We start from the raw sequence: 16,754 nt of genomic DNA, 5'->3' as shown, positions 1-16,754 counted from the left end.
TCATGGTCATCACACGCAATGGGGCGAGTTCGAGCAGTGCAAGTGACGAGGAGATTCGTCAGATGATTCAGGAGGAGGTAGCTGCGGCGGTTCGGGCTGAGATCCCGGAGATGTTTGGGTCTATTAAGACCACCCTGATGGAGGAGTTTGAGGAACGGTACGCCGCCCTTACTGAAGCTGCAGTCGCTGTCGCTACCGCAGCTGTGGCTGCTGCTAGGCCGCAAGGGGGTGATTCATTGCTATTCAGGGAATTCAGCAACACGAAACCCCCTGAGTTTGATGGGACGCAGGATCCGATTGCGGCGATGAGGTGGATCGCCGACATTGAGGGGTGCTTATATACTTGCTCATGCCCGGAGCACTTGAGGGTACGGTTCGCCTTGAACCAGCTCCGTCTGGGAGCGAAGGATTGGTGGAAGTTCGTGACGGCGAATTTCACTCAGGCGGAGATTTCAGCGGTGACATGGGAGAGGTTTACCGAGATGTTCAGGGACGAGTACGTTCCCCCAGTGGAGAGGGAACGATTGATTCAGGAGTTCTTGACCCTTAAGCAGGGTACTGATTCCGTGGTGGTGATCACACGGAAGTTTCACGAGAGGGCGATGTTCTGCCCTGAGCTGGTAACTACGGAGCAGTCGCGGATGAGCCGGTATTTGGGAGTTTTGAAGAGGGACACCCGGGAGTTTGTGTCAAACTCCACCTATCGTACTTTCACTGAGCTTCAGGCGAACGCCAGGAAGCGCGAGATCGAGTTGGAGACTCAGGCAAGGGAGGAGGCCGAGTCTCGGCAGGTGGATCGGCGGCCGGCTCAGTCTCAGCCGACAGCCAAGCGGACTAAGTTCGCTGATTCGAGGATGGGAGGTCCGAAGGGTCGCACTTGCGCGAAGTGCGGCAAGAGTCACGAGGGGGTGTGTCGAGCTGGTGGTTGCTACAAGTGTGGCAAGGAGGGACACATTGCCAGGGATTGCCCTAAGGGGTTTATGGTTTGCTTTCACTGCAACCAGACGGGCCATAGGAAGGTCGAGTGTCCGCAGCTTCGTCAGGGAGCTACACCTACTACCAGGATTACTGAGACCCGACCGGCGAAGGTCGAGGCCCCGAGGGCTCGCGGGAGAGCCTTTCAGCTGACTGCGGAGGAGGTCCGCGCTGCGCCCGATGTTGTGGCAGGTACTTTTCTTGTGAACTCTATGCCTGCTCTAGTGTTATTTGATTCGGGTGCGAGTAGATCGTTTGTATCGTTAGCCTTTAGTCAGCATATCGGCATTAGTCGTGAGCCGTTAAGTCGGCCGTTGAGCGTTTCTATCGCGGCCGAGAGGGTGGTTTGTGCTACGGAGGTTCTTCGGGGATGTGTGCTAGAGATCTTCGGGGTCGCATTTCCGATTGACCTAATTCCTATTGCGATGGGGGATGTCTGTGTCATCGTAGGCATGGACTGGTTGAGCCGATTCAGCGCCGTCATTGACTGCGAGCGTCAGCTGGTGACTATACGAGACCCTGGTGGGGGGGTTCTTACGGTATACGGCGAGGGTACCCGTTCGGGATCAGCTTTTTGTTCGGCCGCTAGGGCAAGGCAATGCATACAGCAGGGATGTAACGGTTTTGTGGCGTATGTGATGGATACGCGGGAGACTTCCGAGAGACCGAAGACAGTGGAGGAGGTTCCAGTGGTGCGCGAGTTTCCAGATGTTTTTCCCAAGGATTTGCCGGGAGTACCCCCTGCGAGGCAAGTAGAGTTTGGTATCGATCTAGTTCCGGGGGCTGCGCCTATTGCGAAGGTGCCTTATCGTCTTGCACCTCCAGAGATGCAAGAGTTGTCCTCGCAACTCCAGGAATTGTTGGGAAAGGGATTTATTCGGCCAAGTAGCTCGCCGTGGGGAGCACCGATTCTGTTCGTCAAGAAGAAGGATGGTTCACACCGGATGTGTATCGATTACCGGGAGCTGAACAAGGTGACGGTCAAGAACCGCTATCCGTTACCGAGGATCGATGATCTATTCGATCAGTTGCAAGGGGCATCTTGGTTTTCCAAGATTGATTTGAGATCAGGGTACCATCAGGTAAGAGTGCGGGATGAGGACGTCCAGAAGACAGCATTTAGGACGCGGTATGGGCATTACGAGTTCGTGGTGATGCCTTTTGGGCTCACCAATGCCCCAGCAGTGTTCATGGACCTCATGAACAGAGTACGCAGGCCGATGCTGGATCGGTCTGTGATTGTATTTATCGACGACATTCTGGTGTATTCGTGGTCTAGAGAGCAGCATGAGGGGCATTTGAGGGAGGTCCTTGAGGTACTGAGATCGGAGAAGCTATATGCAAAATTCTCCAAATGTGACTTCTGGTTACGGGAGGTTCAATTTCTGGGACACGTTGTTAATCAGACAGGAATATTGGTTGATCCGGCCAAGGTGAAAGCAGTGATGAGTTGGGAGGCACCGAAGTCACCTTCTGAGATCAGGAGTTTCCTTGGGTTGGCGGGGTACTATCGGAGGTTTATTAGGGACTTCTCCAAGATCGCGGTGCCGCTCACCAGATTGACCCGGAAGGGTGTTACATTTTCATGGGGACCCGAGCAGCAGACTTCCTTCGAGACACTTCGTCAAAGACTGTGCGAAGCCCCAGTGTTAGCTCTCCCGGAAGGAATGGAGGACTTTGTCGTATACTGCGACGCATCGATTTCGGGACTGGGTGCGGTATTGATGCAGAGGGGCCATGTGATAGCCTATGCATCCAGGCAGCTGAAGCCTCACGAGGCGAGGTATCCCACGCATGACTTAGAGTTGGGGGCAGTAGTGTTCGCCCTCAAAATTTGGCGTCACTACCTGTACGGGGTTCGTTGTACTATATACACGGACCATAAGAGTTTGAAGTATTTGATGGATCAACCCAACCTAAATATGCATCAGAGGAGATGGTTAGACGTGGTTAAGGATTATGACTGTGAGATCCTATACCACCCAGGCAAGGCTAATGTGGTAGCCGATGCATTGAGTCGTAGGGCGGAGAGCACTCCATTGCGGGACGTATGTTTGAGATTGACGGTGATGACTCCGGTATTAGATGCTATTCGTGGGGCACAGGCCGAGGTTGTGAAATCCGGGATGCAGAAGAAGGAGCGGGTCGTTGGATTAATTTCAGAGTTCGTTATGGATGGACGGGGACTTCTGACGTTTCAGGGTCGGATCTGGGTACCATTCGTGGGCGGTTCGCGTGTTACTTTGATGGAGGAGGCACACAGATCGAAATTCTCGATCCATCCCGGTGCTACGAAAATGTATTTGGATTTGAGAAAGGGGTACTGGTGGCCTTGCATGAAGAGAGACGTCGCTTGGTTCGTTGAGAGGTGTTTGACCTGCCGTAGGGTTAAGGCCGAGCACCAGAGACCGCATGGTAAGTTGCAACCCTTGGAGATTCCTGAGTGGAAGTGGGAATAGATCACGATGGATTTCATCACCAAATTGCCGAGAACTGCCAGGGGAGTCGATGCGATTTGGGTGGTTGTGGATAGGCTGACAAAGAGTGCACACTTCCTTGCCATTAGCGAAAGTTCATCAGCAGAGAAGTTGGCAGAGTTATACGTGAGAGAGATAGTATCTCGGCATGGAGTGCCGACCTCGATTGTTTCGGACCGCGATGTACGTTTCACTTCCAGGTTCTGGAAGAAATTCCATGAGGAGTTGGGTACTAAACTGCATTTTAGTACCGCATACCATCCCCAGACCGACGGTCAGAGCGAGCGGACGATTCAGACATTGGAAGACATGCTTAGAGCGTGTGTGTTAGACTTCGGGGGTAGCTGGGATGCGCATTTGCCGTTGGCTGAGTTTTCCTACAACAACAGCCATCATTCGAGCATTGGTATGCCACCTTTTGAGTTGTTGTATGGTAGGAGGTGTCGGACTCCCATTTGCTGGGGAGAAGTGGGACAGAGAGTGATGGGCAGTACAGAGATCGTACTTCAGACGACCGAACAGATTCAACAAGTGAGGCAGAGGTTATCGACCGCCCAAAGCCGACAGAAGAGTTACGCGGACAGACGCCAGTCCGAGCTCGAATTCCAGGTTGGCGACTTCGTTCTCCTAAAGGTTTCTCCTTGGAAAGGAGTGATTCGGTTCAGAAAGAGGTGCAAATTGGGGCCCCGGTTCATAGGTCCATTTCGTGTAGTTGCAAGGGTAGGTCGGGTAGCTTATCGGTTGGAGTTGCCAGCAGAGCTGAGTTAGATTCACAATACCTTTCACGTATCACAGTTGAGGAAGTGTATAGCCGATGAATCGGCAGTGGTTCTGTTAGAAGATATTCAGGTGGATGCGAGCCTGAATTACGCCGAGAGACCAGTAGCTATCAGGGATCGGAAGATCAAGGTTCTACGGAACAAGGAGATACCTCTGGTGTTGGTTCAGTGGCAACATCGGAAGGGATCGGAGATGACTTGGGAGCCGGAGAGGGAAATGCGGGAGCAACACCCGGAGTTGTTCGCAGAATGAGACTTCGAGGGCGAAGTCTAGTTCTAGTGGGGGAGAGTTGTAACAGCCCGGAATTTCAGGTATTACTTTAAATTAATTTGGGGAATATTTAGGGGGGGGACTCGGCGAGTTGATGCCTGACTCGCCGAGTAGGACCACGGTCTTGGTCACAGATTCGCGACTGGACTCGACGAGTCCATTAGGGACTCGGCGAGTCGACGCTGTTCAGCTGAAACCCTAGCCGTTTTGATTCTGGATCGTATATAATGTCTTTAGGGCCGTCATGTCTCGTCTTTTGGCCGATTGAAGATAACCTAAACGGCTGTGGGCATCTGGAGCAAGGGTGAAGACTAGTGGAAGCTTGAAGAGGTTGTTAGGCAAGGAGAGGCAAGGTGGTGATCAAAGGAGGATCAAGGGGTTGAGCTCTGAAGGTTGGGGACACAGGGAACACGTTTTCCAGGTAATTCTCGGATCATTTCTGTAGTTTTGGTGTGGTACACGAATCTAGGGTTAGGAAACCCATTTAAGGATTTGATAGATTATAGAGTTGTTACAAGTGTTTAACCCCAGTAATAGTATGTGTAAAGGTCCAGGAAGTCCCATATCTATATATTACGGAATCATGCGAATTACAGGAGGCAGTTGATTGACTGCATGGCGAGGACTCGCCGAGTCCAATGATCAGACTCGGCGAGTAGCTTGAAGATTCACTAGGACTCGCCGAGTTGTTCTTCAGACTCGGCGAGTAGCTTGAAGACTTACTGGGACTCGTCGAGTCGTTCTCTAGACTCGGCGAGTGGAGTCGGGGTGTCTAGACTCGCCGAGTCGCCTTTGCACTCGACGAGTCCGGTCAAGCTGACCGTTGACCTGTATGTAATTTCGTAGGGTCAGTGTCTTGTTTGATAAGATCATTAACAAAGGTATGTGGTATTATAGGGAGTCTACAGATTAACGGATCGAGTACGAGTAGCTCCAAGGGTTTATAGCTTGCATACTACGAGGTGAGTCTTCTCACTATACTTCACCCGGAAGGGTTTGACTGTGTGACCGGAAGGTCGTATGTGATATATGTGATTTATGCTATAACTGGAAAGGTAGATGCTATACATGTTATGTATGTTTATCCGGGCCGGAAGGCAATATGTTATGTGATAGCAGGAACAGGTATGATGTATGATATATGTGCTATGTGTGTTATGTTATATGTGTTATGCTTTGTAAATGTTATGGGCCGGAAGGCAATATACTATGGGCCGGAAGGCAATATAATACGGGCCGGAAGGCGATATGTTATGGGCCGGAAGACAATTATTTTACGGGCCGGAAGGCAATGTTACGTGGACCGGAAGGTCAGGGCCTGGAAAGGCGTATGTGTGTAGTTGTATACTGGGGAACTCACTAAGCATTTATGCTTACCAGTTGTGTTTATGATTTTCAGGTACTAGTGATGACCGTGGGAAGGCGCCGGCGTGACACGTACACACTGCCATTGTTGGAGATCTTGGGGATTCATTATTTGTATTTTTGAAATGAATTTGGAATAAATACTTTTGTCGAATAATGTTGTTCTATTTTAAATGAAAATTTTATTTGAAAATTTGAGCTGTTACACCAACGAGGCGGACCAGACATGCTGAAGGTTCTGAGAGTGGGCCAGACAGACTGAAGGCCCCGTGAGGGCGGTCCAATCATACTATAGACTTTATATGCATGTTGTTTGTTATTATATGGTTATGGGTTGTATGGCGTTGGTATTTTGGGGGAACTCATTAAGCTTCGGGCTTACAATTTTGAATTTTGTTTCAGGTACTTCAGATGATCGAGGGAAGGCGAAGACGTGATCGTGCTCTTCCTCGCATTTTTATGATTTAATTTATGGGATACTCTGATATGAAACTATTTTGAAAACATTTTGTAATGAATAATGATTTTTGAATGCTTGAAAAAGTTATAATTTTTCATGAATTTTATAGATGTTATACTATCCTTCCTTCAAGGTTCCTTCTCCACCAAAAGCTTCACAAGAACACTTAAATGAGCCACAAGCACTCACACAAGCTATCAAAACGAGATTAGGGTTTGAAGGAGGTTGGAGGCTGATAATGCTAGCTAGAATGAGGCAATCATGTTCTTTAAATAGGGACACAAGAATATATTAGGGTTCCATTCTGAGCCTAGTATGCCCAGTGTACCCTCTGGTACACCCAACGTACTAGGTGGCCTCTGCGTCCATGCCACGTACATGAGTACGCTGCACGTACACATGCGTACGCTTCATGTACTCAAATGCTACCTTTTCCACATTAAGGACTAATCTTGACATACACATAAAAGATTAATTTTTAAGAAGTTATACCTCCTTTTGGGGATGTTACATTTGTCACCTCTAGCCGTCATCACCAAAATCATCTACATCATAAATCCTAGTTACCCCTGCTGCCACCACAAGCTCTAATCACCACACCTGCTGTGTGTTTTGATTTTCAGATAGTGGTGCTGGTGATGGTGTCGTCGCTCCGCTGTGTTCGTAGTAAGGGAGAGATGATGGGATGCGATGGCTGCTTTTGGTGGCAGCAAGGGTCGGGGTTAAATCGAAATGGAGAGATAAGGGGGATTTGTTTTTCCGTGTGGAGTGAGGAGTGTGGCGTAGGTACCTCTGGTGGTCGGAAGATAATGGTTTTTGGCCGGGTTTGATAATGGAAGGAAGGTTGTTCAAATGATGTGTGTGTATATCCGAAAATGACGACTATTTGTTGTAGTCTGACTACGGATGACGGTTGTGAGGTGGTGGTTGCTTCTGGTGGTGGCAACAAGGCAGATTGTGGTTGTGGTGACCTGCTGTTGGCAAGAATGACTTGTTGTAGAAGGTCAAAAATGGCAAAATGACTTGTTCTAATGTTGTAGAAGGTTAAAAAGGGTCAAAGGATAAAAAATTAACAAATCTTTTCAAATATTAGACATTAACACACCAAAAACCATAACAAAAAAACAAAACCCACAAAACTTTAAAAACTTAGAAACTTTAATGTCAATATCCCTTTTAAAAATAAACAAAACTTAGGAACTTTAATGTTAATATCCCTTTTAAAAATAATCCATGTGTATATTTACATACTTTGGCAATTTTGTTTTGTAAAGTGAAGTAAAGTAGACCACGTTGACCCAAAAAAATACACGGAATTATAGGGAAAACCGATGTTGAAAATTGGTTTAATTTAGTCGAGATTTGTTCAACCATTCCTAGATTTCAATCAAACCACTCTCTTCGCCGACGGCCGGCCGTCCTTTCCTCCGTCTACACCCAAATTCAATTCCCAGCGAACATACACGCATGAGTACAGATACAGGAAGGAATCTTTAAGGCGTAGACATCAAACAGTATCTGAATTCACGATTGGTTTTTGTTACTGTTGAAATTTAGGGTTTTTCTAGATTCGGTCTGCTGCTGAAGAATTATGGAGAGGGTTTTCAGTAAAGTTCGGAATTTGGATGCCTACCCTAAAATTAATGAGGATTTTTACAGCCGTACGCTCTCCGGCGGCGTTATTACCGTCGTCTCTTCCATCGCCATGTTCCTTCTTTTCTTCTCTGAACTCGGTAATGTTTAAAATCCATAACTTTTATCCGAAAATCTGAACGTACAAGTGTTTGATTTGATTAACTGTTTGCTCTCAGGACATAAAACGAATTGTTTTTTTCTCTATTTTTTTGTTCGATCTAGATGGCTGTTTCACTAATCTCGAACGTATCTATAGGTGATCTAATTGCCGTTTTCTGACGTCGGAAGAACTTATTCTCGTAGAAAATTGGTTCTCTTTGCCTACACCAATTTAGTTTAACTTTAAATGATTGTAAAACACGAATCGAATAGTATCAAGCATCAAAGGGGTCAGATTTTCCATTTCTCAAATAGCGAATAGGAGAACATATTGATGATGGATCCATAAGCTATAGTTTAAGATCCACGCTTCATATTCTTTACCCTTAGTGTCTTTGTATGCTACATAATGATCATAAATAATGTGTATTTGTTGAACTAATTTGTTTAATCCTTTCATATGACATATTCTTGATTCATATTCATCATGTAAATGAGGAATTGAATGAATCTAACTGTTTTTGGTGCCTTTTTTTGGCTGCAGGGATATATCTCCACACTACCACTGAAACAAAGCTTGTAGTTGATACTTCAAGAGGGGAAAAACTACATATTAATGTAAGCATCATTCATATTTAGTGGATTTAAATTTTAAATTGACATGTTAGATCTTATTTTGTAATGAAATACAGAAATAGGACAACTTTTGACATACTATGCTTTTGATTACAGTTTGATATCACATTTCCAGCTGTTTCATGTACACTACTCAGCCTTGATGCCATGGATATCAGTGGAGAACAACATCTTGACATTGTATGTTTTTTAAATTCTTTCTAGTTTTTCTAGGGCTATTTTCAACAAGTATGAAAAGGGCATTAACGTCTTTTCTCCCATTGAACTTGCAGAGACATGATATAATAAAGAAAAGAATCGACTCTACTGGACATGTTATTGAAGAGAGAAAAGAAGGAATTGGTGGCCCTCAGGTTAGTATATAATTGTCAAATGTTATTGAAGGGCATTAACGTCTTTTATCCATTTTATATATTTATTTGTTTATCATTGTTGTTATAGATTGAGAAGCCTTTGCAAAGACATGGTGGGAGGCTTGAGCATAATGAAACTTATTGTGGTTCATGTTTTGGTGCAGAAGCGGTATATCTTTCTTTCACTCCTTTATTTGTGTAAATGACGAAAATACCCTTTCTAAACCCTAATTTTTTATAACCAAAACCGTCTTTTTGTTGTTCTCTCTCCCTCATGATTTTTGTGTTTTGTAATTTGTTATCGTGTGTGAACAAGATTTAAGGTTACTAAGATGTGTATATATATATATATATATATATATATATATATATATATATATATATATATATATTTACCTAAAAATAGTTTTGAAAACTTTCATGAACAAGAAATTAAATAATTTTACAAGTATTTGAAAAAGCTCCCTTTATAGATTTCTTGTTCGCGTAACTTTTTCAAATACTTGTAAAATTATTTAGTTTCTTGTTCATGAAAGTTGTTAAGGGATTGAAATACTTGTAAAATTAAATTCAATAATCAATTTCATTCACTTTTCTATATATATGTTTTTCAACTTGTAAAAAAATATACAAATGATTGTGAAATTGATTATTGAATCTAATTTAACAAGTATTTCAATCCCTTCAAATCCCAAAACATTCTGCGAATTGTAAAGTGGCAACATATGTTTGCAAATAAAAAAAAAGATACTAATCTTTCTATTTTTTTATTTTATAAAATCATGGAGTGGTTTTTTAATTTTTTTTAATTTTGATGGTTGCAGACAGATGATGAATGTTGTAATTCATGTGAAGAAGTTCGTGAAGCATATAGAAGAAAAGGTTGGGGTATGACAAATCCTGATTTGATTGATCAGGTATAAGAAGCATACATAATCATATTTTTCATATCTATTGAGAAAATATATATATAATTTTTTAAGTGTTAATTGCAAAAAAGTAGCAAAATACTTTCATTTATTTGTTTATATTAGCATTTTACTTTCAACAAAAGTAAAATCAAAATTTTTCTATCTGAAACATAAAAAAGAAACAATCTTGATGACACCCCACTAAATATCAGGATACTTTAGCTCTATATTCCCAATCTTTTTATTTAAAACTTTAAAACTTTTTATAAAAAAAAAAATCTTGTTACAATTATATTGCTATTTCTTGCAATTAAGATTTTCCTATCTGAAACTTAAAAAAGAAACAATCTTGATGACACCCCACCAAATATCAGGATACTTGAGTTCTATATTCCCAATCTTTTTATTTAAAACTTTTTATAAAAAAATGTTGTTATAGTTATAGTTATATCTATATATATCATGTTAATTGTATGTATCAGTGTAAAAGGGAAGGTTTTGCTCAAAAGATTAAAGATGAAGAAGGTGAAGGATGCAATATTTATGGATCTTTGGAAGTTAATAAAGTGGCTGGAAATTTTCATTTCATAAAAAGTTTTCATCAATCAAGTATTCATATCCCTGATTTGTTGGCTTTTCAAGAAGACAGTTATAATGTAAGCCTAACAAAAATTAAAAATTACCATTTTGCCCTCCATTCATATACATATATACCCATTAAATTTGTTTATTACTTTTACTAATCATGATGTGTATTTTCAGATAAGTCACAAGATAAATAAATTAGCTTTTGGAAGCTATTATCCTGGGATTGTAAATCCTCTTGATGGGTAAAATTACTAATTACTAATTATTATTTGTTTTTCTTTTTATTTTTTTCATTTTCAATAATTGGATAATATTTCAAAGTAATAAGAAAAATTAATAGTGTAATTAGTTAGATTCGTTAAAATACAATGTCTTGATAACAAAAAAAAAATCAAAATAAATAAATAAAAGTAGATTGCTATTTCTATTCGTTGATTATAATTATTTTTCTTTAAAATTCAGGGTGCATTGGTTTCAAGTATCTCCAAATGGAATGTATCAGTACTTTATAAAGGTTAGTTTTTTTTTTTTTTTAATTAGTTTTTTAAGCTCTCACTTATTCAATTTCATATAATATTATAAAAAAAAGCTCATATATATTTATTTAATTTTTATATATTTTTCTCTTGATTCCAGGTGGTACCAACGATTTACACGAACATCAGAGGCTACACCATTCAATCAAATCAGGTATTTTATTATTATTATTAAATAAAAAATAAAAAAAGTTTTATTTATAATAAATTAATTTATTTTGTATTAAAACATTTTATGAAATTTGGTGTTTTATAGTTTTCTGTTACTGAACACTACAAGACCCCAGAAGTTGGCAGAAGGTCTCTCCCTGGTGTTTTCTTCTTCTACGACCTTTCTCCAATTAAGGTATTTATTTATTTATTTATTTATATAAAAATACAAATATTTAATTAAACTCAAAATATATAATATTTTCTTTTATGGGTTTTGTAGGTGACATTTACAGAAACACATATCTCCTTCTTACATTTCATGACAAATGTGTGTGCCATTGTTGGAGGTAACTAAATATATTTGTTGATATGAGTTAGGGACCAAACACGCCAATTACCCTAAACCACAGGGACCATTCGTGTAATTTACTCAAAAACAAATAAACATTAACAATTTTTTTTTTTTTTTTAGGGATCTTTACAGTTGCAGGGATTGTGGATTCGTTTGTTTACCATGGTCATAAGGCTCTAAGGAAGAAGATGGAAATTGGAAAGTTGGGCTAATTTTTTTTATTTTTATTTTTATTTTTGATGTCACTTTAGTGTAATTTATTTTATGGTTTTTTTTTTGACTAATTGTCTGTAATGCCCTTGTACTAAGTGCAAAAGCCGACATACAGAAAACAGATTCCAATTTTTTTTTGTTCCAAAAATCTCACTTTTAAAACTATAGCTTTTGATTTTGGTAGATTTAATCTAAGATTACTCTTTTGAAAAGATAGGTTTGATTTGATCGATTGAATTTATATTGATTTGGTTTTCGAAATGTGGATCTGATTAAATTCATATTGATTGGTTTCTTTAAATTAAGTTTTCGTGACACATTAACATAAATCAATTTGAGTTGTGAAATTGATAAACACAAATTATTTAATCTTATGTCAACTTAGGTTTTATTTTGGTTTTGGTCTAAATATTTAATCTAAACCAAAACTTTCTTTGAACCAATCAAAAATTTTGAACAATTATGTTTTATTTAAACATTAAAATTAACAAAAAAAACTATCTAGTGCTTCGATGTCTTAAACATATTTAGAATCGAACAAAATAAAATTTAATGTTTAAACCATAAAGGACCAAAATGTAATGGCTTTTATATATATATTTTGACCATAAAAAAATCTTAATCAAGCAATGCTTGCTCTTTCTTTTCAAATAACCAAACATAAAACACCGAATAACAAACACAAATTTTGAATGCAAAAACGCAAAAAATAGTTCGAAAAACTCAATAAACAAAACTTAATACCTAAAACTATATAATAGCTTCACAATCACATCCTCCCCCTTGATTCTCTAAATCACCTCTAATCACTTCAAAATTACCACTCTTTTGTTCTTCATCAGTCAACCATTGAGAAAGACACTCGCGAATGAGTTCAACATTATGATTCAAAAGAGTAACACCATTTTTGGCTAATTTGATCTTGGCATATCTCAATATATGTTGTAGGTTCGATTCGGTTGGATCACTCACATATCGGTCAACCGTGTTCTTGATCGCACCACACCAAATCGGTCGAGCCACTTTTAGAAATTCATGAACCGCCACCACCGGTAGGCTCACGCTTCCTAGAGCCGACTCGCTGTTGCCGCCTCTTGCATGGTAGTCCGAACCCCCAAGCTTTAGAAGATCGTACGTTTCCGCCAGGTCACTAAAAGCTGTACATAATATGATTCAAAATGAAATACTATAAAAAAAAAAGTTATGTACCTGACACTGTCCTGTCACATTCATAGTGGACAGTGTTAGGTATATAACGGTCTGATAACATCGTACTTTTAGTTTTTGTCTTATTAGAGCATCAATTTTTGTCACATCATTTTAGTGAAACCAACCTTTTTAAAAGCTTTTATATTTATAAATTATAATTTTTTTTTTTCAGAAAAGCCCTTGTATTTTCAGCTTTTTACTCGAAAAGGCATTACAAATTTTCTTTTTGTAGAAAAACCAATGATAATTTTAATTTTTTATCACTTAACATTATTCACCCACTAAATGCTTACAATAATTTTTGACTAAAATTTGTACATGTAAGTATTTGAACAAGCTAACTAATTTTATTAGATAATTAATGTTTTCTATGATAAAAAATATATTAACAATGTTTTTTATTTGAATGCCATTGTTATAATTAGATAGATTTTTCAAATTACAATACATTTATACAAAGAAATGAAACTAAGATGCTATAAATATAATAAACATACCTGCTAATTTCCCATCACTTCTATAAACCTCCAAACCATGTAATCCAGCTTCTTTCAACCTTCTAATAATAGCAACCGGGTTCTTCAACGCCCATGGATGAGCCAAAACCGCCACCCCACCCGTCTCACATATCAACTTCACCGCCACCTCAGCATCCGGCTCACTCCCACTTCACAAACAAACAAATAAAAAAAAACTGTCTGTTAGCTGTTGATTGAGTCAAATCAGACCCAAAAAGCATATAAGAGTCGATATGACTTCTAATTGTGGAATCAAACAGTGTGTATACGACTTTTAATTATGGAATCAAACAGTATGAATCTGACACAGGATAAAGATAAAGATATGCTCACGTGGAATAAGCAGGACCTCCATCATAAAGATAACGACTAAAAGCTTGTTTTAAATTCTCGACATGTCCGGCTTCCACCATAGCTCGAGCTACATGCAGTCTTCCCGGAGCAACACCATCACCGGCGATCTTTTCAACATTCTCCCATCGGAGAGGTAACTTGAGTTTGTTCAATTTTGAGATCATGTTCTTCGCACGAAGGTAACGCCCTTCTCTTATGTTACCTAGAAATTCATCTACTTTTTGGAAATTTGCAGGTCCGCAGCAGCTGTAATAGGCCAGGACATGAACGGGTTCTTCTGATCCGGATTCGGTTCTGTTCAACACAGTTTTTTGAATGTCAATTCATGGAAGATTAGATATTTAGATGTCGATGAAGAAGAAGAAGAAGAAGAAGAAGAAGAAGAAGATATGACCTTGGGGTGAAAATGGTACTGATTTCGACTCCAGGGATGATTTTGATTCCGACTCGTCGGGCTGCTTCTAGGGCTTGAGGGATTCCGGCCATTGTATCATGATCCGTAAGAGAAAGGACTTTTACCTGTTCTGAACACATCGTACTTAATCAATTCACAAATGAAATAAAAAAGTTCCATTCCATGGCAATTGTGATAGCCGAATGAAACCAGTGTTCTTGGAGTTTCAAAGAAGAAGAATAAATTAGGCAGCCATGTGTGAAGAAGCTTAAAACATAAAAAACTGTTAAAGCACACCATGTGTTTGATGAAATGACTCATACATACCCCATACTGATGAGCTCTTTCGACGAGTTTCGAAGGGGACAAGAATCCATCGCTACAAATCGAATGCGAATGCAATTCAAACACCAATTTTTCAGCAGAAACCTTGGTGTGAACCAACTTCACCTTGAAATCATCGTCGATGGCGATTGCGGAATTCGCCGACGAAGGTATAGTGTCCAAGTAAACCCATTCACTTACGGATTTGTAAGCAAGAGATTGTTCCACTGTCATCCTTTTCTTCGTTCCACCACGCTTGTTGTTCTTCTTCTTCTTGTTCTTGGAATGATTGTTGTTACCGTTGGTACCCATCATCTACTGAAGAAAGATTGAGAGAAAAAAAAGAAAGAAGAAAAAAAAGGAAATCTTTTTAGGGGTTCTGAATCGGGTAGTAAAACTATTTACCTGTTGTCTAAATTCAAGGAAGATTTCCACTTTCGTATTCTGACCTCTGTACTTTTGGATTTATCAACGTATTTACATAAATAGTTCCTCATAATTTCTATCTTTGCAAAAACAGTCCTTCCACTACTCCGATTCTAATTTTCACCTTCTTTGTATCATTTCATAATCACATGTAATTTGTTTTGTTTTTGATAATAAGTTTTTTTTCCCCCACATGTATCTATCTAATTAGAACTAGGTATATGTTTTCGGAACCCTAACTACCTCGTAACTGTTTGTTCTGGAACTGAAACCATCTTAAGTGGTTGCGGTTCTTATTTTTTCGAAACCGCTACCTGCTGGGTATCCGTCAGAACCGGTATATCAGTCTAACTTTAGTCGTTTTTTATTCGAGTTGATTCGATTTGGACCAAACTAAATTGAGGTTTTATTGAAAAAAGTTGAAAATTTTGATGTAACCGGGTTACCCGCACTTGGAACCGGAACCGTCGGTTCCGGTACTGGTTCCAAAAATTTAAGAACTATCTAACTGGTTTTGATTCTGGTTCTAACTTTTTAGGAACAGTTGGTTCCGATTGTTATTCTGGTTCTCACCAAATGAGGTTGGTACCCCTGCGTATGCTCATCCCTATACCTATCTATACTTCTATACACACCATGATACATTCCTAAGATAGAGTTTAAAATATCTTTCAGGTCTTTCTCTTTGATAAATTTTTGATAAACCGTAAATGTATTTGATGTAGAGGTATATGTTTAGATACTGTAAATGTAAGTTTTGATGATGTCATCGATATTAACAAATCTAACGAAGTGATTTTACAGTCGTGGAATTTGATAAAAATAATTTGAATGAACAGGAAACGGTTCAATTAACAAAACTCGTCAATTTCCACTTTGACGTAAGGTGTTTTTTGTCGATTCGATGGATTTAAAATGATTTTTTTTATCTGAATCTATTGTTAGTTATGTTCTATTAGATAATGATTAGAAATCTTAACCTAATCAATTTCGAATCTTAAAATTGTGAGAAAAGTATTTTTTTTTTTTTTTCCTCTAAGTGCTTCCGTTTTCCAGTTTATTAGGGAATTCGATTTTTACTAATAAAGATACATATTAAATTTATCTTATTTTGTTCTTTGTGTTTGATCTGATAATCTGAGCAGAAATACGCTAGGATAAGGGCTACATATATCTAACTTCTTTGTCTTAAGAATATTATGATTTACCTTCTCATAGCAATCATGATACCGGTTGGTGAAAGCATTAAGTATGACATTTATTTCTTTTAGATGCACTTGAACTTGCATACATGGTAATATTTTTTTTTTTTTTTTTTTTTTTTTTTTTTTTTTCTCATGAGAGTGGTATGCATATATGCTTGAATGGTAACTTATAACGTATACAACTCAAGCTACAATATTTTAATGTTTTAAATTATTATTTCATATGTTTTAAATTATTATTTCATATTTTTTTTTTATATAAATTATATAGTTATATTTCAATTTGTTATTTAAAGATCATTGATTTATTATAAAATGATAAAAGATCGGCTTTATTACTCAAGTTGATAATAATTATTGCCTTAGAAAAAAGAAATTTGGTTTTTTTTGCATGAATTGCTAAAAACTTTATAATTTTATATGTATGTGCTATACCTTGCAAATTTTCTTTAGAGATAATGTCACTGTAGCACATAGAATTTTTCACATTTGGCTAATTTGGTCCTTAAAGTTTTTTTTGG

At 38.9% G+C, this 16,754-nt stretch overlaps 2 protein-coding genes and 1 long non-coding RNA gene across 3 annotated transcripts; 2 read left to right on the top strand and 1 right to left on the bottom strand.

Annotated features, from left to right (window-relative positions):
• The first annotated feature begins 7,630 nt into the window (after positions 1 to 7,630).
• On the top strand, positions 7,631 to 11,986 carry LOC145005643 (uncharacterized). Its single transcript, XM_078964758.1, has 13 exons — positions 7,631 to 8,060; positions 8,606 to 8,679; positions 8,794 to 8,877; positions 8,970 to 9,050; positions 9,139 to 9,219; positions 9,875 to 9,967; positions 10,444 to 10,617; positions 10,724 to 10,791; positions 11,012 to 11,063; positions 11,186 to 11,239; positions 11,342 to 11,431; positions 11,519 to 11,585; positions 11,711 to 11,986. The coding sequence occupies exons 1-13, from the start codon at positions 7,919 to 7,921 to the stop codon at positions 11,800 to 11,802; spliced, it is 1,152 nt and encodes a 383-aa protein (XP_078820884.1). The 5' UTR covers positions 7,631 to 7,918; the 3' UTR covers positions 11,803 to 11,986.
• A 433-nt stretch (positions 11,987 to 12,419) lies between these two features.
• Positions 12,420 to 14,917, bottom strand: LOC145005696 (Polymerase/histidinol phosphatase-like protein). The gene is made up of 5 exons (XM_078964813.1): positions 14,606 to 14,917; positions 14,279 to 14,403; positions 13,864 to 14,178; positions 13,510 to 13,679; positions 12,420 to 12,960 (listed from the first exon to the last, which is right to left on the bottom strand). The coding sequence occupies exons 1-5, from the start codon at positions 14,915 to 14,917 to the stop codon at positions 12,554 to 12,556; spliced, it is 1,329 nt and encodes a 442-aa protein (XP_078820939.1). The 3' UTR covers positions 12,420 to 12,553.
• On the top strand, positions 13,746 to 14,967 carry LOC145005697 (uncharacterized). Its single transcript, XR_013662650.1, has 2 exons — positions 13,746 to 14,017; positions 14,120 to 14,967. It is a non-coding gene; the product is annotated as an uncharacterized LOC145005697 (long non-coding RNA).
• The last annotated feature ends 1,787 nt before the right edge of the window (positions 14,968 to 16,754 follow it).

This window comes from Lactuca saligna, chromosome 7, assembly GCF_052625555.1.
Source record: "Lactuca saligna cultivar CGN05327 chromosome 7, ASM5262555v1, whole genome shotgun sequence".
Classification (NCBI taxonomy): domain Eukaryota; kingdom Viridiplantae; phylum Streptophyta; class Magnoliopsida; order Asterales; family Asteraceae; genus Lactuca; species Lactuca saligna.
Note: the sequence above shows the minus strand (reverse complement) of the source record. Positions and strands in the feature narration are given on the sequence as shown.

Coding starts and splice junctions, on each gene's coding strand:
- LOC145005696 (XM_078964813.1), bottom strand. CDS start 14,917: ATGATGGGTACCAACGGTAACAACAATCATTCCAAGAACAAGAAGAAG. Junction 14,179..14,278: donor AGTACCATTTTCACCCCAAG/GTCATATCTTCT, acceptor TGTGTTGAACAG/AACCGAATCCGGATCAGAAG. Junction 12,961..13,509: donor AAGTGATGGGAAATTAGCAG/GTATGTTTATTA, acceptor TATTATGTACAG/CTTTTAGTGACCTGGCGGAA.
- LOC145005643 (XM_078964758.1), top strand. CDS start 7,919: ATGGAGAGGGTTTTCAGTAAAGTTCGGAATTTGGATGCCTACCCTAAA. Junction 9,220..9,874: donor CATGTTTTGGTGCAGAAGCG/GTATATCTTTCT, acceptor TGATGGTTGCAG/ACAGATGATGAATGTTGTAA. Junction 11,586..11,710: donor TGTGTGTGCCATTGTTGGAG/GTAACTAAATAT, acceptor TTTTTTTTTTAG/GGATCTTTACAGTTGCAGGG.